The sequence below is a fragment of the Coloeus monedula genome, assembly GCF_965178545.1.
Source record: "Coloeus monedula genome assembly, chromosome: 1".
Lineage (NCBI taxonomy): Eukaryota > Metazoa > Chordata > Aves > Passeriformes > Corvidae > Coloeus > Coloeus monedula.
In genome coordinates, this window is record NC_138781.1 from 25,154,662 (window position 1) to 25,182,282 (window position 27,621).

Below are 27,621 nucleotides of genomic sequence, written 5' to 3' on the forward strand. Positions count from 1 at the left end.
GCTGCTATTCACTGACACGCAACAAAAGGAAATAGTAAGAATAAGCATGTTCACTTCCAGCACACCTGGGAAGTCAGGCATTAATGGCAAAGCCCCTCATCCTGATGTGGTCTTCAGGCAGTGGGCCTAGTTCAAAACCCAGCAGATCTTACCCACATTCCAGGTGCTAAAGACTTTGATTTGGTCACCCAGACAGCCTTTTGTGTAAGGTATCAGACCCAAACACAGAGCCCTGGTTTCAATTCTCGTCTCTGACTCTCAGGCTATTTCTTTCTGTTGTCATGAGGGTTCCCAGTTAGAGCCTTGACTCAAGGCTGAATGCCTTGATGGTCCTGGCTGTTGCCTGGCTGTTGGCTTGCAGTCTGGTACCCCAGGTGGAGAAACTCAGTTGGGTGGGAACACATCAAGACACTGATCCGAGCTCCGATGTCACCACCACCAGCAAGGTGGGTGTAATTGGTTGAAACCACGTGGTACAGGAGATATGAGCAGACATCCAGACATGGCTAATTAGGAAAGGGTCACACATCCCAAACTGGGAATTTGTGAACTGAGAAATGATGAGCAGTCAGGACAGACAAAACATTTGGGCAAATGCTGAAGCATGGACCGACTTGTATCAAGGTCCAGCCATGGACTGTGAGTTCTGCTGCAGCAAACACTGCAGGACGAAGCTAGAGTGGTAGCAGTACTAATGTGCTGTTGATGAAGTTTAACTTCTTACCATTTGTAAAGAGCTCTGGAGTGCACTGTCTGCTAGATTAACCTGCACTGATTTCACATCCATTTATATGGGAAGACATGTATTTTTAACATAGTTCTCCTGCATGTTTAAATGAGACATGTGTTACAATGTAATTAAGAAACTCTTCACACAATTGTCAGCTCACACTTTTCCCCCTTTGCTAATGCCTTCAATGCACAAAAGCCATGAAGAAAATCTTTCCGTGACATGATGGCATTACCAGCTCTTTTCAAGTGGGAGGACTGTACTCCTACACAGCAGATTTTCCCTGTGTTGTGGTATTCATGCAGCAAAGAGCTGTACTTCTGAAGGGTTTCTTGTTAAAGCTCTTTCATGCTTCTTGCCTTGGAGACTTCTTTTAGATTTGTAGCCAAGAGGAGGTCAGGAAGTGCTCCATGCTGCAGCTTCTTTTTCTGTGTATGTTTCTATGTGGTTCTCCACAGATCCATGGAACACATTCCCTTCCATCTCTCTCCCTTTCAGAGTAGTTTATGTTTCATTATTTGCAGATGGAAAAATGACAACTTGACAAACAGGGGAGGATCTTTTTATTTAAATCATCATCTTCTTTCAGGCTCTCATGAAGTGTAATGGGATAATACTGAGAATGCAAAAACCAATTGGATTTATTTGCCCAGTGCATTGAAAATGAACTTCTGTGCACATTTCTATGCAAGACTATCTTTAGCTGTCATTCTGCTGATGGAATTTGCCCAGCTTCATAACTTTCTAATTTGGCCAAACTACTGATGCATTTACTGATGCCATTACTGCCTTTGATTTTAGGGGGCTTAGTATGGCTTTATAAAGTCTGTATTTTCAACTCTTCTGTACTTCTTTTTTCATTGCTGAGCACACAGAATAACAACTAGGGATAGATTCAATCTTGAAAAAGCCACTAGGAATTTTTAGCAGCCTGAACCATCCCAACTAACCCAAGACACACAAGCTCTGTTCCTCAGTTTTGTTTATTCTTTTCCTACTGGGATTTACAGCCAAAACACACTAGCTGTGCTCACTCCTCACATCCCAATCACAAAACCAGAAGAGACTTTGTTGAACTGAGCAACACTGTTAAGCCCTTGTCCAACAATTTCAGATTCATTTAACCATGAGCACAAAGTTAATCAAGTTTCATAAAGATCTGTGTGTGAGCTCAGTCACATTAGTAGGAGCTCTGAAAAGTGGTGGAGTTTGAGGGCAGCATCCTCCCTGCTGCTTTGTGCCAAGCTGCTTCTCTTGTACTTCTTTCTTTCCCTGCTATTGCATTTCAGTTCTGTGGAGGAAAACACTGAGAGGATGAGGCCAGAACTTACTCAAGATCTTTCAGCAGCAAATGGAGTGGTGGGGAAGAATGGGACTCAGGGAAGAGCCTGCCTTGAAGTGGAGCCATCAGCTCATGGAAGCAATGGTGGGCACCAGCTGGCATTGCCCGGCCACCTTCCTCCATCTTCCACCTTTGCTGAGCTGCCCATGTAAGAGAGCAGTGCTTCCACTTACCTCCCTGTGAGCACAGGGTATTGACCAGAGTGCTTTCCCACCCAGCTGGCTGATCTTCCTGTGCCCAAAGCCAGCCTGTTCAGCGGTGCTGTAACCTGGAGCAGCAAGGCTGCCACTCGGCACAGCAGTGGGGTGGGCAGAGCTGAGTACAGCAGGTACTCACTGAAGAGGATCTTCTGCCTTTCTGCATCACAGGTCCTTGAGCACAATGAGTGGTCTGACCACTGCATTTGCTATTTTGTTTCACATTTGTGTCCACGGTAAGATTTGTAGTACATCCAGAAGTCTCTTCTAGCATCCCGGTTTTCTAGTACAGCAGCTGAGCTTGTGTTCATAAAAGGAAGCAATTACTTCGTAGCAGCGTGTACTGTCATGAGTCTGTTCTAAGAGCTAGGAGCAAACCCCTAAACTTTCCTGTGTCCTGTGTGATTAGAATAGGTGTTTTTACAGAAATTGATGTCATGGAATCAAAACAAAATGCTTTTTTTGCGTGTGATTTGCTCTGAATCATGGTTGTTACTGCACTATAAGACAGTTCTTCTGTTATCTTCAACCTTCTCTCCCCAAAAATCACTCCATAAAAAAACCTGTCTAGATTTTAGCCACCTGGTTATAGTTAGTTTCTTATTTTAAAATTGCTTTCAAAATAGATCAGACATTACACTGTTAAAAACAATTTTCCCTGTAGGTATTGAATATCAGACAGGGCTTGTAGTAATAACTGATAGGTATCTAGAATAATCTTCAGTATGAACTGAGACTACAAAGATCTGTCAATCACTGTATTTAACTTTAAACACAGATGATTTGAATTCATGTTAGCAGCATGAGGAAGTCAAAAAGATGGAATGGTGCTGTTGGAGAAAAGATGATAGGATTACCTCTGCTGTTAGCCTTTCCTGCTACTTGTTTGAAATACTAAATCAAGGTGAAGTTTATGAAAAAGGCTACAACGGGGGTTTGTAACTCTTCATTCCTGCTGGGATTTTCCTATTATAAATCTGCTGTCAGAAGTAAGTGCTTTACTTGTGGCTTAATTTTATGCAGGCACAAACACCTTGGTTCAACACATTTTGCCAGAGACAATCTTGACTATCTTAATGCAACAGAGTCCTCATTAACAGGGACCTGTGAAAAAGAAAAATGCACACATGCTCTTTTGTCATTGGTCATTCATGAACAGCCTGATGAAAACTGAAATAAAACATAAATCCCAAGGTGGTGTGGAGCTGGTGTGGAGACATGAGTGTTTGAATCACACAGCTTATGTGAATTACCCATCTTGGAAGAACATTACACTCCACCTTTTGAATGAAGTTTCATTAATGTAGTGGAAAGCTTACAATTTCTATTTGTTCTGCTGTGGCTGCTGAATTTAGCACCACCCCCAGTACCCAATCCCAAAACAAACACCTCTGTTGAGGTGATTTTTCCTATTTTATCCAACCATGTAACTGTACAGGGCAATTAGGACAGTGGTTTCCAAGATGCTGGTCAGACTTGCTTGTGCAATTTTTCTCCATGTAAGAGCCATCAAAACAAATTGGTAGCACTTTTCTGGCTTCGTAATGCATTTGTCCTGTTCATTTTGAGTTCTGTGTGCAAATATAGAAAGTCAGGCTCAGGCTTCAAAAGCAATAAATGCCTCTTTGCTCACTTCCTCTGAATATTGGCACTGTTTGACATACTGGGCTGTGTTTCAGGTGTGCACCAAGGTTGTTACCACTATCCGTTATCTTGTTCTCAGGAAACAATATCTGTTACTTTGTTCTCAGGACATGGATGTGAAATTTGCCTTCAGGCACTCAGAACTGAAAGCAGGGCTTGAAGTTTGTCCCATCTAAAAGAAATTATTAACCTGCAGTCCTAAGAGAGGGAATCCCAGATCACAGAAGGAAACACCTTGTCATTATGGTGATGAAAGACATCCATATCCCCAACTCAGTGTGTGCTTCTATGTTGCTTTAATATCAGATTTTAAAATTGCCACTCAAGTATGACTGCATCCCTTAGGCAGTGACTGCATTAAAGTCAGGCCCAGAAAGAATCTCTTTTTCATGCAGTGCTGTAAAATTTCAAAATAAAATTTTGTTCCAGCTTGAAAGAAGACTCCAATGTACTGACACTCCACCTTAGGTAAAATTTTGCCTTGTTTTCCAGTCTGGTTACTGAAAATGTCTATGTTTTAACAAAACTGAAAGCTTTCAATTTTACTTTGCTTTACCTCATATTTTAAAATAGTGTAAAAGTAAAAAATCCAAGAAGTACTTTTTAGTGGAAGGCCCCAAAAAATCCACTCAGAAAATGTGAAAACAAACCATTTTAATGTTGCCAGGACTGCCTCTTCATCTTGGTTTCCTTTTTTAATTTTCCCACTTGCATAGAGAAAGTGGCACCATTTTGCAAAAGACCAAGATTTTATGGAGCTGCACCTTTTTGATGGAATATGACTCCAGTGTTGCTGGCTTTTGTGATCTTCCTATAGAAGGAAGAGTCAACTAATGAAACATAATGTGCTTTGAATTATCACAGCAAAATGCTTCGCTTGTGGTGAATTCATTGGCGTGTATGCACGTTGTGTTTCCTCAGATCACGATGACAACCTCATTGCTGCCTGGTTTGTGGCATCCCAAGTTAACACATGTAACTTCACAGCTGTGAGCTGTGTTACAGCAAAAGGACACAGAGGCTAAAGCCAGCAACTTCTTTCTTTTGTTTTCCTGAAAAGAAAAAAAAAAATTGATGCAGAGGTGCTTCTTCAAGTAAAGGATCATGAGGTAGCATAACCCAGCTTATTTTATCTGCTTTCATATGGTTCTCCTGACTTAACACTCCTGTCTGTAGCTGAGAGCTTCCAAGAGCTTGCTGAGGAGAGGGTCTTGGCAGTGTTTTGGGAGAAAAGGAAGGATTTTAATTTACAGGAAGGCATTGTGTGGCACTTCAAAGCATCCATTTTCCAGAGAGGGACAGATACAAAGTAGCCACGGAAATTATTTTCCTGATGAATCTGAACGGTGAAGTGGGAAAAAGGAAGCATATTCCATTGAGGGGTTGTGGTGCAGTTCAATCTTCCCATGTGCCCCAACTGCAGGTGCAGTCTGCCTGTTTGGACATCTAAACCTACTGAAGTCTGTTGAGCTTAAGCACAGAAAAACATACCTGATCCTCCCTCTGAGTTGCAACAGATAAACTGGGTTTTAACCATAGCAATTGAGAACTGGGGTGATGGGGGTTGGGTTTTGTCTTCCTTTTTTTTTTAAATTAATGTCTTACAACCCAAGTTCTCAGAAAAACCTTGAAGTTCATCTGAGAATCCAAATTAGAGGGCATTTCTGTGTCACACAGGTATCTGCAGGTGGGTAGGGCTCCTGGCGTGCACAAAACCCCACATTGCAAGTAGGGGATTTTTGATATCTGCTTTGGGAAGACCAATGCCAGGGAGGCTGGAGAGGGGCTAGGAGGAAGGAAGAGGCCTTCCTGGGGGTGCAGGAGACTTTGATGTGTGACCCTGAGCAGAACTGCGGTGGGAAGGGTGGGAGAGGAGGTGAGAGGCACCCGGGTGGGCAGCGGGGTGCAGGAGCTGTGGAGGCAGGGAGGTGAAGACAAGGGTCAGGGTGGAGGGCGTGTGGGCAGGGGGTTCCCAGCCCCGGGGACAGCAGTGCCAGGAGCTGGGTGCTCTCCAAACAGGTTGCAACAAGCAGCTGGGGGAAACTGGCTGTGTTTTTTAACAGCTGGTTTGACATAATGAGGGCTGAGCAGCCTCCAAAGCAGCCCTGATCACATGCCTCAGGGGAAGCAGTGGCTGAAATATCAGTTTAGGAATCAGGAGATGAGAATTTTATTCTGTCATCTGCAATTGTTTCAGGAATGGCTTTGCACAAGAAGCTGATATGCTTGTGTCCTGGTTTCTCTACAACTGAAAGGTGTTGCTCGCCTGGATATCCCCATAACTGAGTCTCTGAAAGTGGAAGCTTCTCCTCTTCCAGTGTAGTAGAACAAAAACATTAAATTGAAAATGAAATTAAAATATGGCAAGTTCAAAACTGTCAGAGGGAATTCCTTTTTCACATACGCTGATGCAAATCATGGCTAACAGCAGTGACTAAGGTGAAGTGGCGTCAGTGGGAAACAGAATTAAGTGGGGTCTGTTTAGTGCCTATGGAAGTAATAAGCACATACTCATCGAGCCCTGACCCAGGTTTTCTTTTGTAGTTTAAAAATTTTTAATAAAGCATTTTTTGCACGCCTTTTCCTGAGAAAAATGTTGAAATGAATCTTTGCTCATGTAAAATGCATTCACCATATGACTAATGGTTATTTTTAAAGTGCTGAGAGAAGGGTATGCATGTGTGTGTCAAGGAGACAAAGGGAGGGAGTTTTTGTCTATTTGCTGTGGTAATTGTTTATGAATATAGTTGTTTTTTCCAATTATCCTTTCCAGTTTTAATACATTAGCAGTCTTGTCTTCATTTCTGTCGAGATTTGTGTATAAGTGTAGAGATCTATGCTCTCAGATATTTCAGTTAAAAAAGCATATGCTACATCTTAAGCATTGGGGTTTATTCATAAAGTGCCATAGAACTGAGATGGGGAGATTTGTGGAAAAGATGTCACTAAAAGTTAAACCATGGTCATACAAACAGCTATGTGGCCATTCAGCTGATTTCTGGGCCTTGGACTGAAAAGTTACTTCATGTTCAAAAATAAAGGAGGAACTCTGAAAGGCCAGAACTCATGTTAATACCTGAAGGAGAAATTAAACCCAGAGTCAGGGCTGGAGAATTTGACCTAAGGCATAGTAGTATGGCTTCATGAGCAGAGATACAGTATGGAAGTGGAGAATTAATTTCTTTGACAAAAGCCAGATTTTGTAATCTTGCTGATGCAAAAACACAGTGGAAAATAGGAGAGGTGGCCTGTGGAGTATAAAGTCATTTGCACTTGGAATAAATGAGTCTACAAGTGAAGTCCTAGTCCCCTGTATGTCAGTAGTAGCAATCCCACAGAATTTACTTGGTCTATGTTGTACTTGAGGTTTTAATACCTAGTGCCCAGCTGAGGCAACCACGATTGACCTCTGTATCAGGCACAGTGTAAGTGCCAGATACTTCATCTGTGTGTGTGTGTTTAACGTGAAAGCAGCTTTTGTTTTACAATTGCTGCTCATGCCATAGCTTGTGGGGACTGGTTTTCATTAGCATACTTAAGTTTTTGTGATTTAACACTATTGCATGATCTGAGTGTTTGAAAATGACTTGAGCAGGCCCTATCCAGAAGCCTGCCACGTGTCTCAGTGCCCTTTCCCAGGGCAGGAGTCATTTCACACTGCTGGCATGACTTGATTTCCTCCAGCAGCACAGCAGGAACAAATCCTCACAGGTCTCAGAGGCTGTGAAAATCTGCAGGGTTTAGCAACCCCTTCCTCATCCACAGAAATAAAGGGTTTCCATTTTTTTCTTCCACAAGGTTAACTGCAGTTCTAATGGAGCAGGGTATTTTAAATTTCTACTATTTGGTTTCGGAGCTGGAGGTCTGTAAATGCTACTGTAAGGCTTCTGCTGTTCAAACATTATTTCATGTTGGCATTTTTATTTGAAGGCCCAACCATGGCCAAGGAAAGGAAACTTCTGTATTTTTCTTTTTGTGTTACATCTCCCAACTGGAATATTTTCAAGCACAATAGAACTGAACATGAGCTTTGAAGAGGGAAAGAGAGGAGAAAAGGGAGTCAGCTAGAAGAGGTGATGACTCCAGTGGGGTACTTTGCAGTTTAGTTCTCTGGGGACTGAAAAATGCTTTCAACCAGTGTGATGTTGCAACAGTCCAAAAGAGGAGAGAAAAATCCACGTCTGGTCTAGACCGACCAGAAACTAAAAACAAGGGACACTTTGAATTCTTAGACTCTCACCACAACTGAAAACTGTGTTCAGGCCAAGGAACTGGAAAGTCAGTTTCTTGGGTTAGAGAAATGCTTCCCTGAAGAATCAGAAGCAGCTTTCCATTTTAATTGGTAAAGAAATTATTGTATTCTGAAGCAGTGATCCTAATATTTGAACCAGTGCAAAGGTTTGCAGTCAGGGCTATGAAGAGCTTAGTGAGATACTACAGTAAAGCATATTTTTCTGCAACATTTTCTTGCCATTTGGCTCTGTTAGTCTATCATTTGTCACAAAATGGAAAATTAAGATCCGTCTTCATAATGTACCAAAAAGAAGTCTGACTGCAAGCACAAGTCAGGAAGAGGCATAGGGACAGGAGCTGAGTGGTGTAACCCTAGATCAAGAGATGGTTATGAGAAATCATATTCTGGGGACCTGAGAATCCCCTGACCAGGAGTAATTGAATGTGGTAGTTGTTAAGGAGAGCTTTGAGAAGAAATGTTGAGTAAAAATTATACGGTATGCTTGTTTTAAGAGGGAAGTGTAGTAAATTTCAGGACAAATTTTTAAGTGGCAATAGCACAGGCAATGCCTGTGCTGTAGGCAAAATAAATTTTCTGAACTAAATGACTCCTCTCAGTCAGCCAGGCTAAGTGTTTGTTTTTGGGGTGAAATATGTATTTCCTTCATTGTGCTTGTATAAGGATAGCTGAAGCCTGAGAGGAGGACTCTAGGGATCTGGTTGTAATGGCTGGTAATAACACCTGCCCTTTATGGGATGAGGGGTGAAGTCTTGCAGAGATTTGCATTGCAGAATAAGGGATGAGATCAGAAAGCCCTTCTTAGATGTGTCAGAGATATGGGAGATGTACTTAGTTTTACAAGAATCAAGAAAATTAGGATTTTTCCCTTAGTCCTTCACTTTTAAAACTGATTTGTCATTACTAGTCTACTTACTGTGGAAGACATTAGGCTAAATAAGTTAATCCCATGGAGAGCTGCCCTGCAGTCTTCTGGATTAAAATGGTATGTGTCAAGCATTATATTATTTTATGCATAAATTTTAGAACAATATTTTCTTTAAAATTTCTCTGTTAATATACTTGACTTTGGTATAAGTAGTGTGATTCCTACAGCCCATTTTTTGCCAATATGCAAAGATTCTCTTTAATGTAACAGCACCACAGCACTTTGATAACAAAACATGACAAAAGATAACAAAGATAACAAAATCAGGGGAGTTTGAAGGTGCTAGGCAGTCTGTTCTTGTAGCACCGTGATTTTTTCTTGCAGAACTGCAGTCAAGTAACATACAGACAGACCTTTTTCTTCAGACAATTAAAATCCTGTACGTGGGAAGTGAAGGAAGAACATCATATACTTCTGTTCAAGTTTTATAGGTGCTGTGGCCATAAGATAGTTCCAGAAATTCATTCATCAATTCCATCCTTTCCTTTTCTAATGTTTTCTTGTCATCTGATGGCCATTGGAAAGCACAGCTTCATTTTGCTAGTTCGTAAGGACGAGATGGTGTGTTGGGAGTGTTCTCTAACAGGGATGTGGAGCTTCACAGGGATGACCTGGAACTTTTTTACGTTCCTCCAATGCACACTTAAGTACTTTCCTGGGTAGTGAGCAGCAGTACCATACATGCATATGATTCTTGCCTGCAAATATATTTCTCCAGCTCACATGGAATTCTCATCTGAAATTTGTTGCCTGTTTCCTGGAGCATAGGGCAAGCTCTGTTCAGCTCTGGGTTTTTTTCTTGGTATTGAGGTTTGAGTAGTGTTCCTTGCTTTGGCTAAATACATTTTAGAAGGCAGCTGCCTATTGCTGAGAAGAGCCCTAATGCAACAATATTTCCATCTGGGATGACTAACGTGCCCAGTGTACATCCAGTGTCACATCCTACTCGGCAAACAAGACCTACTGATGAATTAATTCTCTTCTTGATTCAAAGAGCAGTCAAAAGATGAAAGTCAAAAAGTCAAAAGTGAAAAACTGGACATATTTCAAAAAACGACATTTTATGAAAAATAGGTCATTCAGCCAGATTGCAAATCACAGATTTTCAAAACTGTGGAATGTCAGGCAGTCCTATTAGAAAAAAATATGTCTTCCCTTGTTTGTTGCATATTTTGCTAGTGATGGAAAGAATGTATTCATAAAGGAAAGACAGTGTTTTAACTCCTACTTAGGATAATGCCAACAGTATTCAATTTGTTTGGTCCGGACTTCTGCCAATATAAGTACGATGCATTTGTCCTTGTTCAGTTTGTAGTTCTTGCATAACAGAAGCAGCAAAGTTATTTTGAACAGTTGTAAATATAAAACTGATACAGCGGTTTCTGGTATTTCATAGTTGCAAATATGGAATCTGCATTTTGTGAAGACACTTGATTTTATTGAATGTGTCATATACATGGCTGATCCTTCTCATGCACTGAAGGAATGTCAATGTTGATCTAAAACCCCATATAATAACCCACTGGCTTCTCATATATCACTGACTCAGTCAATAAAGTATATAATTGTGATGCTAATTAAATTGCAATTTTAAAGCTGTGTCTTTAACAAAGGAATTTTTTGTACCTACCCAGAATTAAAACCAGAGCTATCAGTCTAATTCAGTATAGCTGTCAATACTAAAAACAATACACAGAAGCTTCGACTTCTTAGCTTCAGAGGTGTGGGTCTGAGGAGGTGTAAATCCTCCACCCAAGAAGAATGCACAACATGCTGCCTACTGTTTAATTGGTGCTACATGTATTAGCAGAGCAGAGACCTATAACTACATAAATCCCCCCAAAAATCAGCTATTTAGTAATCTATTTGAGTGGTACCAGTGCTAACTGCCTAAATCTGGCAATCAAAAAATGGCAAAATGGTATTCATCTGAAGAATTAAAACCCTAAGCCAATGTCATGTGCAGTCCTCTCAGATGCAATTATTTATTCTAGTATTCTAGTTTGTCTTGAATGTGCCTGGTATGTTTTTATATGCTGTAAAAGTAAATACAGCATATAAAAGCCCTGGAAAGTCCAAGTAGGTATTAAATAGTCCAGCGCTGCAGAAATGCAGGGTCTGATTTTCTGAGATCATCTGTACTCTCTGTGAATACCTGATCCAGTTCAGCACATCTGGGCATTTCTTCTACAGGTGCCAGGGAGTTGGCTACATATTCGCAGTTGGATACTTATTTCAAGTGGTTGTGGTGGCCTAGGCAAAGACCAGGCATAGAGCAGGCTCATTGGAGCTAGTAGCTGGATAACATTTGAAAATTAGTATTTACACCCAGACAAAAAACCTCCAGGTTTGTAGGGAGAGGTCATGCTCTTATTAGGGCAACTTCTATAGCTGGGAAAAGCAGACAGGCTTTTAGACAGACAAGACTACTTCTGGTCTGGAACAGGAGTATTCAAGCTAATACCAAGATGAAAACAATTGCTCTACTTCTACTTTGTCAAGCACTGTTCAGACTGTTTGGCCACCTCCTAGAGCCTGGAGAGTCATCAAACTCTTAAGAAGAAAAGGTTTTTGGTCCAGTTATCTCAGTCTGTATTAATCCTACATGTGGCTCCACCAGCTTCAGTAGACAAACATCGTTATCCAAGCATTTAATAATCATTTCCATTGAGGATTTGTTTATTTACAGTAAAAAGCAGGGTGGCCTTAGTGGGCACGACTCTAGGCTGAAACTCTGAAGCCCACTCTATCTTCCCTAAGCTGCTGGTCTGCTCAGTGTTCTGCAGTGAGTGGGTCTATCTGTCAGCTTCTGTGTGGTAACTGGGCATAACAAAACTGCAAACTCCTTGCAAAGTCCTTTTATATCTACAAAGGAGAAGTGTTGCACACAGCTATACACTTCTTCATTACTAGCTCTTTTTCATGTGGTTCATTTAATAGACATTTGAGTTCTGATAGTGTTACACCCTGTCCTATTCTGAACAGGGTGTAACACTACTACTGGTGCTGCTAGCATCTCTGTGTTTGCCAAATGTGACTAGAAGACTCCTACTACCGTGATGTAAGCAGTTAAAAAGTTATTTCTCTAAACTTCCTAATATCAGATATGCTCTTATAAGGGAAAGGCTATGTATGTTCAGGAACTACACAAGTTTCTTCATCTCCCTGGACAATTACTGCAACTGGAGTGGGCACATGTGGAAATGAATAACTGTGTAGATGTTCACAGATTCTCCAGCAAATGTACAATAAATTCTATCTTCATCACATTTAAATAAAACTCAGGAAAATGAATGCTGAAGCATTTCCCGTTATTCTTAATGTATGTGTATGTGCAGTCAAATGTGCAAATGCATAACCATACTTAGGCACAAAAGCAAATGTATGTACTGTGAACATGTGTAAGGATGTGTACATTGGCATTAAATAGTGTGCAGTATATATATATAAAAGTTATGGCAAATAAGCATTTAGGTTGCAGAGCCAAGCAATACTGGGTAGTCCAGAATGCAGGTTTCTTGGTCATTCTTAATTAGCCCTCTTGAATATGTAGGATGATACAATTTTAATTGCATGATAACATACAGGGCTTTTTTCTTAAACAGATTCTTGCTTCAGCCAGTCAATAGGGGGCAGTTTTTTAACCTTTCTGGTTTTTATCTTATTCCATTCAGTGCTCTGGCCTCAGATCTCATGTTAGTGCACATGATCAAAGTATTACACTGAACACAATAAAAACATGAATCCATTTCCAAGGTTTAGTTTTGCTGTTGCTTCCCCAACAGCATCTTAATAAGCCACAAATCCTGATGACCATACCTCTGCAAAACATCTGTGCAGGGTAAAAATTCTATTTTTTTTACAAGATTATTGCCATCTTGCAAAAGCACTTAAGCACAGGGGGAGAAAGGACAAAAATGTCAGAATGATAACTTTCAGTGAAAGCTGAAAGAGGGAGCTGTGGGAGCCTTTGCATGTGTAGAATTTCCCTAAGACTTTCTCCACCCAAAGCACAGGGCCAGTTGGCTTCAGCTCTCAGCACTTCTGCATTTCAGGCCCCAGGTGTCTCTTGCTGAGCACCCAGAAAATGAAGCCAACCACTCAAGAGGGAGGAAATTCCAGAATTATGTCATCATGCCTACACGTGGGGAGGGGAAAGGAGCTAATCGTGCCCAGGCAATCCAGATTCTGGCATTTGCTAACATTTTAGCATTTGGCTCACAACCCTATCATTCTTTTAGCTGAGTTTCTCTGTGTTTGTGTATACATTTCTCTCTAAATAAATAAGGACACCTAAATTGTCTAATCTGCTAAAAACTCTTGCACTGCCTTCTCAGTAAAATGAATTTATTTATGTTTGTGCCCTTGGAAAAAGGCACAGCATGTGTTTTAATAACCTTTACTTACTTCCATTCATTCCTACTCTGCATTAGAAGCAGGAAAGGGCTATCGGCAAGCAAATAATTTGATGCCCAAAATCAGGGAGATCAAGGACTTCTAGAGAACAGGGATAAATTTGCTTCCCTTCAATCTGAAAACCTGCTACTAAATCTCAGGTTCTAAATTTGCTACATCATCCCTATCCATTACCAAATTGGAAGTGAAGCATTAAAAAAGCATTGCAAGAAGCCTTAAAAATCAGTTGAATATTGGTTTAGTTTTTGTTTGCTGCCTGGAAATTTTCTCAAACCCTTCACCTTCTGAAACTTTCCTGCACAAGCTGGCAGGTTGGAAACAGGTTAAAAATGGAAGCTGAAATCCATATGTAAACAGCTGGTTCCAAGAGCTGGTGCTTTAGGGAATGAAAACTTTTAATGCAAGACTCACAAAACTTTTGTGGGAGCTGGTTTTATTAGTATCTGCCATAAGTGTGTCTGTGTGTACATATCTGTACACTCTGTGTTCCTATCTGTGTGTGCATGGTACTTGAGGTTAGCAGAGTGTTCACTCCCTGCTGTGCCAGGCACTCACACTTCTCACCCATTCTTTGAAACTGGGAGTGCCTCTCTCTTCCATACATCCCCATCTCCACTAGCACCAATGGCAGAAGGACCTTTTTTTACCCCTCCTGTGTGTGTTCAGCAGGAGAGCTCTTCTTGCTGACTCTCTGCTGACTGTGTTGGATGTTATCTGTCTTTCAGCCAGTGGACAGAGCAATGTGTTTACCCTGCCAAACTGAACTGCCCTGGCTTGCTCTCTAAAAGTTCTTCTTTAGTCCTTCTGTGTAGGGTACCTAGGGAAATGTAGGCACCAAAGGGAGACATCGTGAGTACCCTACCGTTTTTCCACTTCAAGTTCCATGGTCTGAAAAATCCCTGATAAAGGAGTGGCATTTGTTAGTAGTGCTTTTAATTCTGGAAATGCTTCCTCATCCATGCTGGATTCCTCCTCTCTTTCAAGCTTGTGAAGCACATGGTTATCCCTCCTCCCTGGTGGCTGGGGAGATGAGCTTTCCCTTTCTCCCCACTGCAGTCACTAGCAGTAAGGGGAGTGATGGCAGATTTTATGCCAAGATTTCCTAATTTTTCCAATAGGGAAAAGCATATCTGTCCATGCTGAGACACTGCCTTATAGTATGTGGCTAGGCCATGATCCCCAGCCAAGATACCACAGAATCACAAGAGTCACAGAATATTCTGAGTTGGAAGGGACCCACAAAGATCATCAAGTCCAACTCCTAAGTGAATGGCCTATATGGCAGCTAGCAGCATGTCCCCTCTGGGCTTCTGGGAGAAGTCCTAGGGTAGGCCACGTGGTGGGAATAGTATGGTGTCTATTATGTTATTGAAAACAAAATACAGCTGCATGTTCCTGTTGGTGGAATGCAACCTGTCAGCACCACCATCTCACAAGAAGCCAGGACTGATTGCAGCCAGCCTTCACAGGAGAGGGTGCCAGTTACCAGCCAGCTGGAGAATAATGGTATGTTTCCCCCATTAAGATGGCAGGTTAGAGCAGGAAGTGTGCCTGGAGAAGCACCATGACACGAGGAACTGTATGGTGACAGCAGGTTGCTCAGAAAGCCCCAGAGGAACTGCAGTGTTTTTCCTGATGGCTGAAAGCCCCAGGGCCAGGACAACATGCGCTCTCTCATGCCATGTACCAATACAGGGCACCAGTGATGCTTGATATGCCTTGCTATGCCAAGGTGGTTTGTCAAGCTCCAAAATAAGTGCAGCATAATTCCTCCATAGCCCATGGATTTACTCATCCTAATTGTTAAATACTTTTAGGCTATTTTCAGTCCTTGTAGTTCACAGAATCTGGAAAGTTGTGTGTCTTGATCCTCTCAAGAATGTGAGTGGGTTGGGTGTCAGCCCTGGGCACAGGGAATATGGATCACATTGCTGTAGCTGGTAACAAGTAATGAGGGCTGGGTAGACTTTGAGCCATTTTGGTTCATCACTGTCTTTCCAGCTCTGCTTGTATTATGTTTTGGTCTTGGCAATTAGAACCCTTGTAACTTCAGAGAAACATCAAGGAGTGAATGGTTTGCCCTTAAAATGAGAACATGTGGGTGTGGGGAGTGAGGGGGAGGGAGAGATGCATTTGCATAGGTCAGGAAAGGTCATTAAAACATCTGGCGGTAGTAACTGACATGTGTCAAATTTTAGTGTTCATTAAATTCGTATTAATGCGAGAATGGTTCCTAAGCTCCAAATGCCACTTTTGGTCGCTGTGTTCCCCCAGTTGATGGTGATGACTTCTCAGAACTGTGCCATGCTTGTTTCCTTGCTAGTGGCATCTGACCTGAGGTCAGATTTCTGTTTAACCTATTCCTGTAGGTCAAAAGACAAATTAATCTGGTGAGAATTGAATTGGAAATGAGTTGTCTGGATAGCAGGTGTCCCAGCTGTGGAATAGCTGCCAGGCTGAAAGATGTTTGTATCTGTCCTCATGCCATCTGAGAAGTCATATCCGAGGTCAGGGAGATATTCAGTTGACATCTGAGATGGGAAGTTATGGGGAACAGAAGTGGCAGGTGCCCTGTGCGAGCAGATTATCTTGCAGTCAGGGGGGAAATGTCTGAGAGTGCCATTCTGAGCATAAATGCAGATGTTCCATGTATTGGGCACTTTGCTTTACCTGTTCACCAGTTTATAATTCTAAAGAAGTCATAGAATTTCCAGGCCCCTTAAAGAGGAGAATCTCACAAATCTTTTTCTTCATTTTTTTTCAGAGGATGAAGACGATGAAGAGATGGTGGAGCCAAAAGCACAGGATGACTTAGAGACAGAAAATCAGGACCAGAAGCAGGAAGTGAAAGAAGGTACTTTAAAAAGTGAAAAGCACGATATTAGATGTTTAAAGGACTGGATCTTGCCAGTAGTTACTCTCATAAGTAGTTTCCATTATTGAGAGCACTGAAATTGAAACAATCACCAGTTTCATTGATTCAAAACCATATGAATAGCATAAAAGCAGAAAATTGTATCCCAGTGACCCAGCTGGTAGGCCTGAGAAGATTGCAAAATACATGAGACTTGAACTGTTTAGAAGAAGCTACATGTCTTTATAACTTGAAAACAAAGTAGAGATTCTTGGATCCCAGTACTGGTACTAATTTGTCCTCTGGCTCAAATACCCTGCTTACGTGAAAGGTTTAAAATGGGAATGCCAGGCATTCCAGCAGCTCTATAAAGTTTGTTGGTCTTCAAAGGTACTTGGAGCCCATAACTGTCTGCCTGCTTGAGAGGAACAAACTTAAACCTAGTGGTAGTCAGGAATCTTCCAGAAGAAAATAATTTCACTTGAAAAACGTTAGCTGTCAAAATCAAAATGTTTTGTGGGAACAGCCTCAAGGAACTTAAAAAAAACCCCTGAAGCCAGACAGGTCCAGCCCTTCTGTCCGTTACTCTGTATTGAGATATTCTGCATGGTTACAAAAATTCAGGTTACTACTTGATTCTGGTGCAGACAAGAGACACTTGCTTAAGTCACTGGATGTCGTAGATATGCTTGGTGTCTCTTTCCCTTTTCTTGGACCTGTCCTAGCTTTCAAATTAGAAGGAGGATGAGAAATTTGGTCTTCCTCATCTAGAAATTTACAAGACTATTGGCTATTCTAATGTTTCAATGCCTTCAACAGTCAATGCTCACCCCTGTGTTGAGTAGAGAAAAAGAACTGGAATAGCAGCAGCTCCAGGGTGGAAGGAAATGGGTGTCTTCTCCAGCATTTCTTACTTTGTATAGCCAGGACTGCTCAAATTCTGTTTAGCCGCTTCAAAGGTAGTTTACTTCTTCAGGTAGGGCCTAAGTAATTTCTTGCTATGGTGGTCATTACCAGGATAATTCTGTGAGCTTGGTTTTTCCCAAGATAATCTCACTAGGGGAAAAGTATGGAATCGTTTTACATAGAAGCCCATGAATTCTTTAACTGGGAATACAGCAGCAGATGCTTATTTCTCATCCAGGGGAGACTGGTATCTTTTCATCAGTATCAAAAAAAAAAAAAAAATCTGGTACACAGTGCCCACATTTGCTGTCCTCACCCACTGAAGTGAGTTGCAGTACCAGCCATACCATTTTGATTACAAATTGATCTTCCTTCCCTCTTAAGAGCATCATAGAAATCACCCGTGCCATAAGTCCTGCAGTGTGCAGTGCTCATTTGGGTCCTTGTAGAAATATAGAGAGAGAAAGTCACCCCCACTGCTTCTCATCATTCTGCTTCTCCCATTGGCCCCAGACACTGATGCCATGGGCAGAGGGGAGCAGTGGAGACAGCAGGAACAGGAGTCAGGCAGGTCTGCAAAGGCAGAACTGAGGACATGAGCAAGAAATGTGGCAACAGAAAAACTTCATTTTTCATGAAAATTACCCTTCTTTCCAAAACTGTGAGGTCAGCTTGCATATGGGCTTTTGCAGTCACTGCCCTAACACAGTATCTCTTTTACTAATGGCAACAGAAAGCCATAAAAACCTCTGCCACTGCACCCCATGCATAAGCACTGTCCTGAGCTGCTGAATGTCCCTGTAGTATTCAACTTACAGCTTATCCCACACCCATTTATTCCCACAGAAAAGTGATGCTAATGCTTATACATGGGGAGAAAACACAAACTCCTGCAAGAGGAGAAGAAGAAAAAAATCAAAATACAAACCTGAACTGATTTATTTCACTTTTTAATGGGATTTCAAATTAGCCTTTTATGTACGTTACTCACCAACCACCACTGCCAACATCTTTTGTTTCTTTGCTGTGTTTTAGTTAGATGGCAGTGCTCCCCTTCCCTGCCTAGCAGACCCTCAGGAGCAGTAGATCATCTGGGCTGGTCTCAGGCACACAAGCTGCAGGCTGTAAAATCAAGGCACAGCTTGCTTTAGCAGAACCGGCTTTGTGAGGTGCTAACATTTGATTGGGCTCAAGGAAGAAGAAAACTTGGTCATTGCCTGATAGAAAGTGAACTTGACCTACAGTATGTGTTGTGGTGGATAAAATAGTGGCATGCTGGTGACAGGCATTAAATGCTGTGAATCAAATGAAGCCATCATCCCCAAACTGACATGGAATGGAATCCCATTTTTTAGTGTTTGGTTTCATTCTCTCCCTGTTGGCTTTAGCCCTTTTGCCTACAAAATCCCGTTTTCCTCTCTGTTGTAATCACCCTTCTCATGTTCTGAGCAATATTCAGAGTTTGAAGCCATCATTTGTGTTTCATGGAAGTGATTAAAACCACGTTACAAGTCAAACAGGAGTTTAGAAGAACATTTCCTGTCGGTGCTGCACTCTGTGTGCCTACTCAGAATTAATAGCTTTTCTGCAAATTAGCACATAATGGGTTAAAAGCATGTTTATGTTGGCATTAAGTACTCTGGCTTCTTTTTCTCTGCAAGGCAAGACAATATTTTGCAAACTTTTTAAAGAATCTCTAATAGACATTATAGTGGCGCCATTCACACTGCTATATAGTAGTTAAGGCTGTGTCAGCACTTCCATTATGAATCCTGTTTTTCAGGGATTTATAACCCAGCCGTAAAAATTTGCTCTGGGCTGAAATTTGGTTTCAGCTCAGGGAGCACATTTTTTAACAGATTAAAAAAAATCAGCGTGGCCTTTTTTGAGTTATAGGAGTGTTAAGAAAAAATCCATGGGAGAGAGAAGTGCAGGGAGAGAAAGGCAGACCACTTTTTCATGAATATAACTCAAAAATAGTTCGGGATAAAAACTACAGGTTGGATCCAGTCTGTTCAGTCTCCCTCTCTCCAAGCCAACAGGACAAGAGTGCTCTATTTTTATAACGGTATTTTAAGAGGAAACGTGATTTTTTTTTTTTCAACATGGTTTATAGGTAGTTCAATTTAATTCTACAGACATTTATTGCATGCTTAATTTCCTCATCTTTCCCCCGCACACCCCAGAGTTGCTCTATGGGGTTTTCTGGGATTATTCAGCAGTCATGGGTGTTTGCAGGGTCTGACCCTGGTTCTGAACATGTCTCAGCACCACTGTAAGACACACAGTGCACCTGCACTGGGGCAGCCTGTCTGGCACAGCACCTCTTGCAGACCTTCACTGCCATGGAGGTTCAAAGGGCAGAGCAACAGCTTGAGCCCCCCAAAGTGGAGTGGGAGATGAAGAACTGACTTGTTGACCCCTTGAAGTGTATGAAGCCTTGGGACCACCTTGTGCCTCTTCTGTGAGGCTGCCTCTTGCCACCCATGTCTCAGGTGCATGTTCTCCCCATTATTTTTGAAAGAACCGAGTGTGGGATACCTGACGGTGAACTGGGCTGGGCTCTGCCTGTTCCCAGCCTCTCCTGACCACATAAACAAGAGACTGGTCCCAAACTGTGGCATCAAGTGGGATGGGGCTTTCCACCACCAGAGAGCTCTGGAACTCCACCTAAGGCTCCTCTTTGTGTCAGTAGAAACCACATGAACAACGGAACGGGCTAGGTCTTGAAAGTGGGCCTCAACCTGCATTTATCTGAAGCCATGGGCATACCCACAGAAACTTGTATGAAAGGCTGTGATGGGAAAGGCTGGGATCTGCAGCTCCAAAGACCTGCTGTGCCCCACTCTTGCCCTGGCCCTGTGCATGGGGCTCAGGTGTCCACAGAGCAGGCTGGGCTGGTGGGGATGGTTTCGCTCTCAACAGCTCAGGCATCAGTATTGGAAAAGCAAGACACATTGTGGTGAGGTTTGTCGTGGCCAGAAATGCCATGGTTTCACTGCCACCAACACCACAGTGAGCTCAGGTGTGCTGACCCATCCTTACAGCCAGCTCGGGCATGCTCAGGGATGGTGTCCAGCATGGCTCCTGGAGAAGCACAGGCAGTGGGAACAGCCCTGCCTGGCACAGATTCAAATCTAAGGCTCTGCAACTTGCTACTCCAGAATAAAAAAATCCCCGAATAAAGCTTGAAATCTTCCTTTTTATGTTTATGCCATGAAGGGACTTGCCAGCACAACAAAGACATGACATATATCAAGCCATGGTATGGCACATGGCAAGCAGGATATGGCATGTATCAAGCCTGACATGAAAGTGCAAAGCACTAGAAAAACGAGAGGATCACAAGGTATCAGCAGGCAAGGACTGAAAGCTGCTGAGAGCCACTTCAGACCTTGCAGTTCTCACCCTGTACCTTTCAGCCATCCTCCCTCGTCAGCACGTCTAAAGTTTACATGGATTTAAATAGATGCTGAAAGAAATAATACAGCTCTTAAGGGGTTTTAATAATCTCCTTCTGTCTCTCATTATATCTCTGGGTTGATAGCAATGCTGCTTCCTGCTTTACTGTTTTTATTAGTTTGCCCTTTCTTTTGTTCACTTACTCCTTTTGGTGTTTTTCTTTTGGTTTGGTTTTTTTTCCTTTAACAGACTTCATTTCTTTGTCAGGTTTTTAGAATTTCTGCAATTCCAGGAGAATCTTTTTTATATTTATTTAAATGTGGGTTTGTTTGGTTTTTTGGTTTTTTTTTTAATTATTATTATTTTTTAAGGGTTTTTTAGCTCCCTTGGGAGAAGACTCAAATCCTGCTACTTGAATATTTGTAAATTTGATCCTGCACTGTTACCCACCTATTTATGTTGTATTTACCACAAACATGCTTCTGCTGAATAAGAACGAGTCTGCAGCAATTTTATTAAAGATTCAAGAAGATGTTTTAATATAATTTTTTGTTTCTTTCTGTTTTGTCCAAAGAAATTTATGGACAAAGGACCTGATGTGAAATATGGTATTTCTGAGGATTATGTTAAGTCACATGAAATGATAAAATGTTCCTATTTTTTGTAAATAAGTCTTGAATAAATTGGTTGTGTTCACATCATATTCAATTATTGTTTCATATTCTAGACCTTCCTGTTCCAGCACAAGTATATAATATCTTTCATTACAGATACACCTCACAATTTCTTTCCCTGTGGTGTCCTCTGTGCATATATTGCTCTGTACAGCAATTTAATTTTAAATGTAAATTCCATTTTATTTTGTACAGTATTATACATCAGCATGAACACAGGGCTTCTTTGATACATGTTGTTGACATCATAGCCCCAGAGCCACTTGGAGAGCAGGCTGCTGGTGGGTGCAGGATCCCATCGACGTCTTGGTGTGTTCGTGGACAGATGGAATGCCTGCTGGTCCTGTTAGGCAGGACTTGGTGGCTGCACCATGGGTCCTGCTGCCATGAGCTGTGCAGGGCCACAGATGGGTTCAGCTCCTCCAGGTGGGATCAGAGCACAGGCACAACAGTTCCTTAGGAAGCTGTGGTGTCAAAACGAGCAAACTATGGAGCTTCCTTTGCAGGAGTTCTCATTGCACTCCAGGCAATAAGCATGTAACATTTAGCAGTGGTAAACGACACACTGCACTGGGCTTTGTTCAGCACAGAAGCTTAGATGTGGTTGGTTTGGGTTTTATGCCAGGGAGAGCATATACTTGATGACAAATGCTGTATTCTTGCAGGGAATTTCTGAAAATATTGTCATATCACATAGGTCTCTGTGACAAAACAAAACAAAAAACCTCTTTGATCATCTACTTAAGTTTCTCAGTTTTCCTTGAAGAGAGCCTGTGTCTCTTGAAAGCTGAGATCAAAGTCACTGTAAGCTCCCAGATCGGAAGAAAAATTGCAGAAAATTACATGGATTCTTTTTATTTTATTTGAGGTAATGGACAGACAGGGAGAAGGAACAAGGAGAAAATTGAAATGGCTCTGAAAGATAAATGGTTAGAAAACCTCCGTATTTGAAAGAGCAAACCTGTCTGTTTGGGGCTTTTTGCTTATACTTCATGTATTTACAGTAGTTATAGCAATGTTTTAGACTGGAAAAAGTAATGATGTTAACATTTTTGTAAGAAGAGATTGCCTCAAATAAAACTTAAGAGGCAGCCGAATGAAAGAAGAAAATAAGGCTAAAATATGAAGCTTAATTTCGCCAGGGGGCATCTGGTGTGTCAGTCAGATGAATGAGGTAAGCTGATTTATGCCCTAAAAACTTTAGCCAAGGTGTTCCTGATGGTTTAATAGACTGCTGGCCTCCCACAGATCATTGCTAACTGCAAGGGAGATTTTGCTGAGGTAGAACTACAATCATGTGTGCCACCATTGCTTGTGAGCACTCCACAGCTCCCAAGTTGTTTATTTTTTGCCTTTCCATTTCTATTGATTTTGGGTTGTATTTGCTTTGCAGTTATAGTCAGCAAATGGCTGAGTAATAAATTTATATTCCAAGCTGTAGAGAGGATTTGATTTAGAAAATAATTTTTACCATTTGGAGCAGCTTTAAATGAGTTTTCCAGTTGCCTTTGCAGTTATTTTCCCCCTCTTTATGCCATTTTGCTGCATTGTCATGCTTGTTGTCTTTGATTCTCAGAAAGCAGTGCTTTAGTGGTGACGATGGGATATTGCCTCATTACAGGCTTCCTTGCCAGATGAGTTCCCTCAGTGCCAATTACTATTCAGCAGTAGATGCTGCAATAGGTCAAGCTGTACTTTTTGCTAGTCATTCTTTTCCTTCCACATGCTTTGCTTCTGTGTAAAGCATTTAGGGGCAAATCGCGCTCCTGCTTGGTAATTGTCGCTCTGCTTCTCAGGGGGACCATGTGGGGGGATGCAGATATTCTCTGGATGTGTGGAGCTCCACAGGAACCACTAACCTGCTGGTAGGAAGCATAGGGCCAAGGCCACAGGAGATCATCAAAGGCTAGCGTTTCTAACTTCTTAGCTGCTCGGTCTCCTGAGGGCCAAATTGCTCCTCCTACCCTCTCTGTTTAGCTCAGGTGTAGTGCAGAGATTTTGTCTTTCAGAGCTAACGCTTTGACCGCTTGAGGCAAACTTGAGGCAAAGTGTGGTGATAGCAGCCTCTCTCAACCGCAGCAACTCTGAGAACAGGGGGAGCTGAGTACTGCAGGAGTGATGACCATGACACTCCTCCTGCCTGCTGCTGTGCCTTCCCATCCGTTCCTGCCCTGGGGCCTGGCCGTGTCATTGTACTCGGGCACTGGAGTGCATGAATCCAGTGCGAAGCGCAGGAAAGTCAGATAGTTAGCAAGGGCCACATCTCCCTGATCGCTGAAAGCAACTGTGTGGCACGGCAGAGAAACTAGAAAATCATTTTGAGTTGCAGCTTGAAACTGTGTCACTCACTGTTTAATTACACATTGAGATATGTATGACAGGGCTGGGAGTTAAACTTTGCTCTATAGTGGGTGTTCTCTGAACTGCTGAATTCCCTTTTTGGCTGCTGATGTTCTAACCCAGTATGGCCTAGGGAGACTGCAAGGTCATTTTCACAGGTAAACACCTCAAATCTGTAGTGTAAAGCCAAATGCAGGAGACCCTTGATCACTTGTTAAACTCTCACATAGGACTCTGTAATTTTGCAATAAATCTGTTTATGATATGTTGTTTGTGTTCGTAATTATAAATTTGGAACAAAATTCTCTGTCAACAGAGCTTTTTATGCTCGGAATTCAGGCTAGTTGCAGGGTTGGTTTGGGGTAACTGTAAAGATACTAGTGTCATTTCTTGAAATACAAGTAATTCTGAAGTATAACCACAATGATGATTCAAAAGCACATGTGGGAAAATGCATAATCGATACACAATATTGCCACAATATCAATATGACCCTGATAGTGTAATTGAGAATAGAATTTTGTACTGTAGCAACAGCAGCATCTCAGCTTTCATTCCCCTTGATTCTCACATTTGAGTTAAAATTTACCAACAGGTCATTAAACTGATGGAGACGTTGCATTGGTGCATTCTATAAACATAGTATTTTTCAAATGAAGGGCCAAACTGGAAATATTGGAAGTAAAGGTTTATCATCTCTGTGTACATGCAAAGAATCAACTTCATCTTGTGGGGGTCATGCTATTCTTACTGCTGCCCAAGACACCCCCACCCCCTCCCCCTCCCAGGGCAGCTTTGCCCATGGCTCAGTGGCATTTGTTGCTCTGAGTCTTAGGGTTCCTCTGCAAGGAATAACGCTGCCTTAAAGAAACTGGTGTTGGCTGGTTGCTTTCAGTTTTTCTGCCTCAGAGAATATCTTTGGTTATTCAGTTCATTACTTCACAAAAGCTCTGAAGCAAAGACAGAATTTATCAGTGACACCAAGTAGAAATTGGAAGAAGTGAAGGGAGAGATTATGTGAGCCCTTTTAATACAAAGAACTGTAGTATAAGTTAAGAAGATTATTTTATCTTCAGCTCCTCTGACAGGTCCTCTGTTACATAAGTGTTCTGCTTTTCCAGTTAGGTATTGCCTAAACGTCAGTCATGGCCATTTCCTGAAATAGGAACATTGAGTTTATTTAATTTGGGGGGTTTAAGAATTTTCCATTTCAGAATAATAAATACATTAGATATAGGATCTCGTCTGTGTAGAGGCTACATTCTGGGAATATACAGGAGTATGTTTAGACATATTAAAAACTTCTTAGTCATGATTTTAAGAGTAAAGCTTTGATTTTTCTCCTGACATTGCTACAGCAAGCTTTCATGTCAAAAGAAACCCACTGAAGATGTTGATTCATTGGGAAAGGGGTGAAATGTCATACTCCTAACTATATCTTTTCATTTTCCAAGCTCCTCCTAGAGAACTGACAGAAGAAGAAAAGCAACAAGTTCTCCATTCAGAAGAATTCCTGATATTTTTTGACCGCACAATACGTGTAATTGAGCGAGCTTTGGCTGAAGATTCAGACATCTTCTTTGACTACAGTGGCAGAGATGTAGAAGAGAAAGATGGGTCAGTTTGGGGTTTTTTTTGCTTTTGTAAAATGAGTTTTATAAAGAGAATTCAAGTAACAGGAAGCCTTAACTTTAAACAGAATTTAACATTTTTACAGCTAAGAAAAGCTCAAAATTTCTCTGTGAAGGCCTGGGTCACTTTGTCATCTGAAATTATACTGTAAAATAGCTTTGTGCTTGACTGATCTGGGGTTGGGGTTTTGTTTTTTTTTTTTTAACTTGGCATATTATTCAGCTGGTTTAATTTTTTGTTTCATTTTTAGGGTGAAATTTAAAATTCTGAACAAATAACTGAAATAGATAAATGTGTGTATACACATGTACATGTAAACGTGTACATTCCAGTAGTGTACATGTGTGTGCTTATGATATTTTCACAGATTCAAATTAGTGTTGTTTATATTCTGCTACTGCCTCAGGTCTGTAATGGATCCCACTATACCATGCATTGTGGGGATAAAATTATGATCTCCCAAAGCATTTGCAATCTAAACAGCTAAGACAAGAAGTGACAAGTTTTGTTTTCAGCAATTGATATGGGAGCAAAGCAGTAAAACTTGTTAGTTGGAGAGGAAATACATAGGTTGTAACAGCTGTGTATCTGTTGAGGCCTCATGGCAAATCAGGAGCTGTATTGCACTGAAGTTACTGGAGGTTAACCCAGAACACCATCCCTATGGACCAGCTGAGTGCGTCAGTGTGGCAGTGTTGGACCAGCACTGAGCTTCAGCCTGTCCTTACAGTGTCACACAGCATCTGCTCTCTCCACCTCTGGGAGGAGGTGCTGTACCTTTAAGATTTCAGGAGTCAAAAGTAAGAGAGGTTTGGTTATAGCTTGGAGGTGAAGGTTCAGAAAAGGGGGAACTGAATGTCAGGGCTGGGTTCATCCTGAGAGACAAAGAGGGCAGAGAGCCCAGAGTGACCCAGAAGAGTCAGGCAGGCAGTGAGAAATTAAGAAATGTGGTTTTGTGAAACAGATCTAAAATGTGTTCCTTGTTGCATCATTTTCAGCCAGACAGTCAGTGAGAGCAATTAAATCAAGGTGGCAAACTTCCCCAGGCTGAGCAGAGATCTGAGAAGTAGTCGAAAACTTTGCACTGCTTTTCACAGCATTTGAACCCTGGTACTTGAAAATTTATCACTTTGTTTGAATTCACACAGAGATGTTCAAGCAGGAGCCAACCTTTCCTTTAACCGGCAGTTTTATGATGAGCACTGGTCAAAGCATCGTGTCGTCACCTGCATGGATTGGTCTCTTCAGGTAAGATGTGAAGTTGGGAGACATATTTCCGTATCACTTCCACTTCTCCCAGTAAAACTTATGGGCAGCCTGTGTGTGCTCTTCTTTATGCAGAGCAGGATGTTATTTTTGAGATAACAGCAGGGCCTTGTGTGAGTGAAAGCACATTTCTCTGTAAAGAAGAGTAATGGACAATAATGAAGCTGTCAACTTTTTTTTTATACATCGTCTTCAAAATCAGGATATTGTGTTTAAACCCTAGGTTAACAAACCTACCAAGATGAAGTCTTTACTTTTCCTCTGCCTTTCACTACTTCAGCCCATGCAAACATTTTTAGGACAAAAAGTTTAAAATTTAACTAACTAAAATTAACTTACTAAATATGTGTAACTATACCTAGTAGTATATACAATTTAAAAAATAATGGTGAGAAATAAAATTAATTTTTCTAATATACTAAAAATAAAAAGGTGAAAGTATCTGAACAATTTGAAAAGAGGTCTTTCAAAAACTGCTGGGTCCTCTCTTCAAGTGATGGAAGAGGAGACTGCAGCTGCCCTGGGGCATACCAAAGCAACATGCCTGAAATGTACCCAGTTTCTGTGCACTGCAAGGCAGTCATTGCAGAAAAAAATTGATGATAGACCTGCTTAAACTCTCCAAAACCAATACAGTCACATCAGCAAAGTACAGAAATCAGGTTAATTAGTTACTCTGTTGGAGAGCTGGGATTAGCACACACAGACATCATCACAGGTCCTGTTAAATTAATTTAGTTCTGGTTTTACTCCAGCCCCCCTTGTCCTGTTTCATCATTGTTAGCCTGTTCCTAGGTTCTGGCCTGGAGCAAAGCATCTGGTTTCCCTGTGGAGAGAACCAAGGACACTCTGCTCCTAAATCCACAATACAGATGCAACAAAACTGCTCCAAGAAGACATGGAGCTAAAAAATGCGAGCACAAGCCAGTCTGCCCACTTGGCCCGAAACCCAGCCTCAGTCATGCCACAGGGTCTCCAGAGACCTGGTGCAGCCTGGTGTGGGCAGCAAAGGTGCTATAGATGTAGTTCAGCCCAGTG

At 41.6% G+C, this 27,621-nt stretch overlaps 1 protein-coding gene across 6 annotated transcripts in view; it reads left to right on the plus strand.

Moving 5' to 3' along the window:
* The window catches only part of DYNC1I1 (dynein cytoplasmic 1 intermediate chain 1), a 187,328-nt gene that overhangs the window by 87,234 nt on the left and 72,473 nt on the right, over positions 1 to 27,621 (plus strand). For all 6 annotated transcript variants that reach the window (XM_082302412.1, XM_082302413.1, XM_082302409.1 and 3 more), the window contains 3 exons: positions 16,274 to 16,363; positions 25,140 to 25,302; positions 26,466 to 26,565. In XM_082302412.1, coding sequence (XP_082158538.1) covers positions 16,274 to 16,363; positions 25,140 to 25,302; positions 26,466 to 26,565 — 353 coding nt within the window. The remainder of the gene's footprint in view (positions 1 to 16,273; positions 16,364 to 25,139; positions 25,303 to 26,465; positions 26,566 to 27,621) is intronic.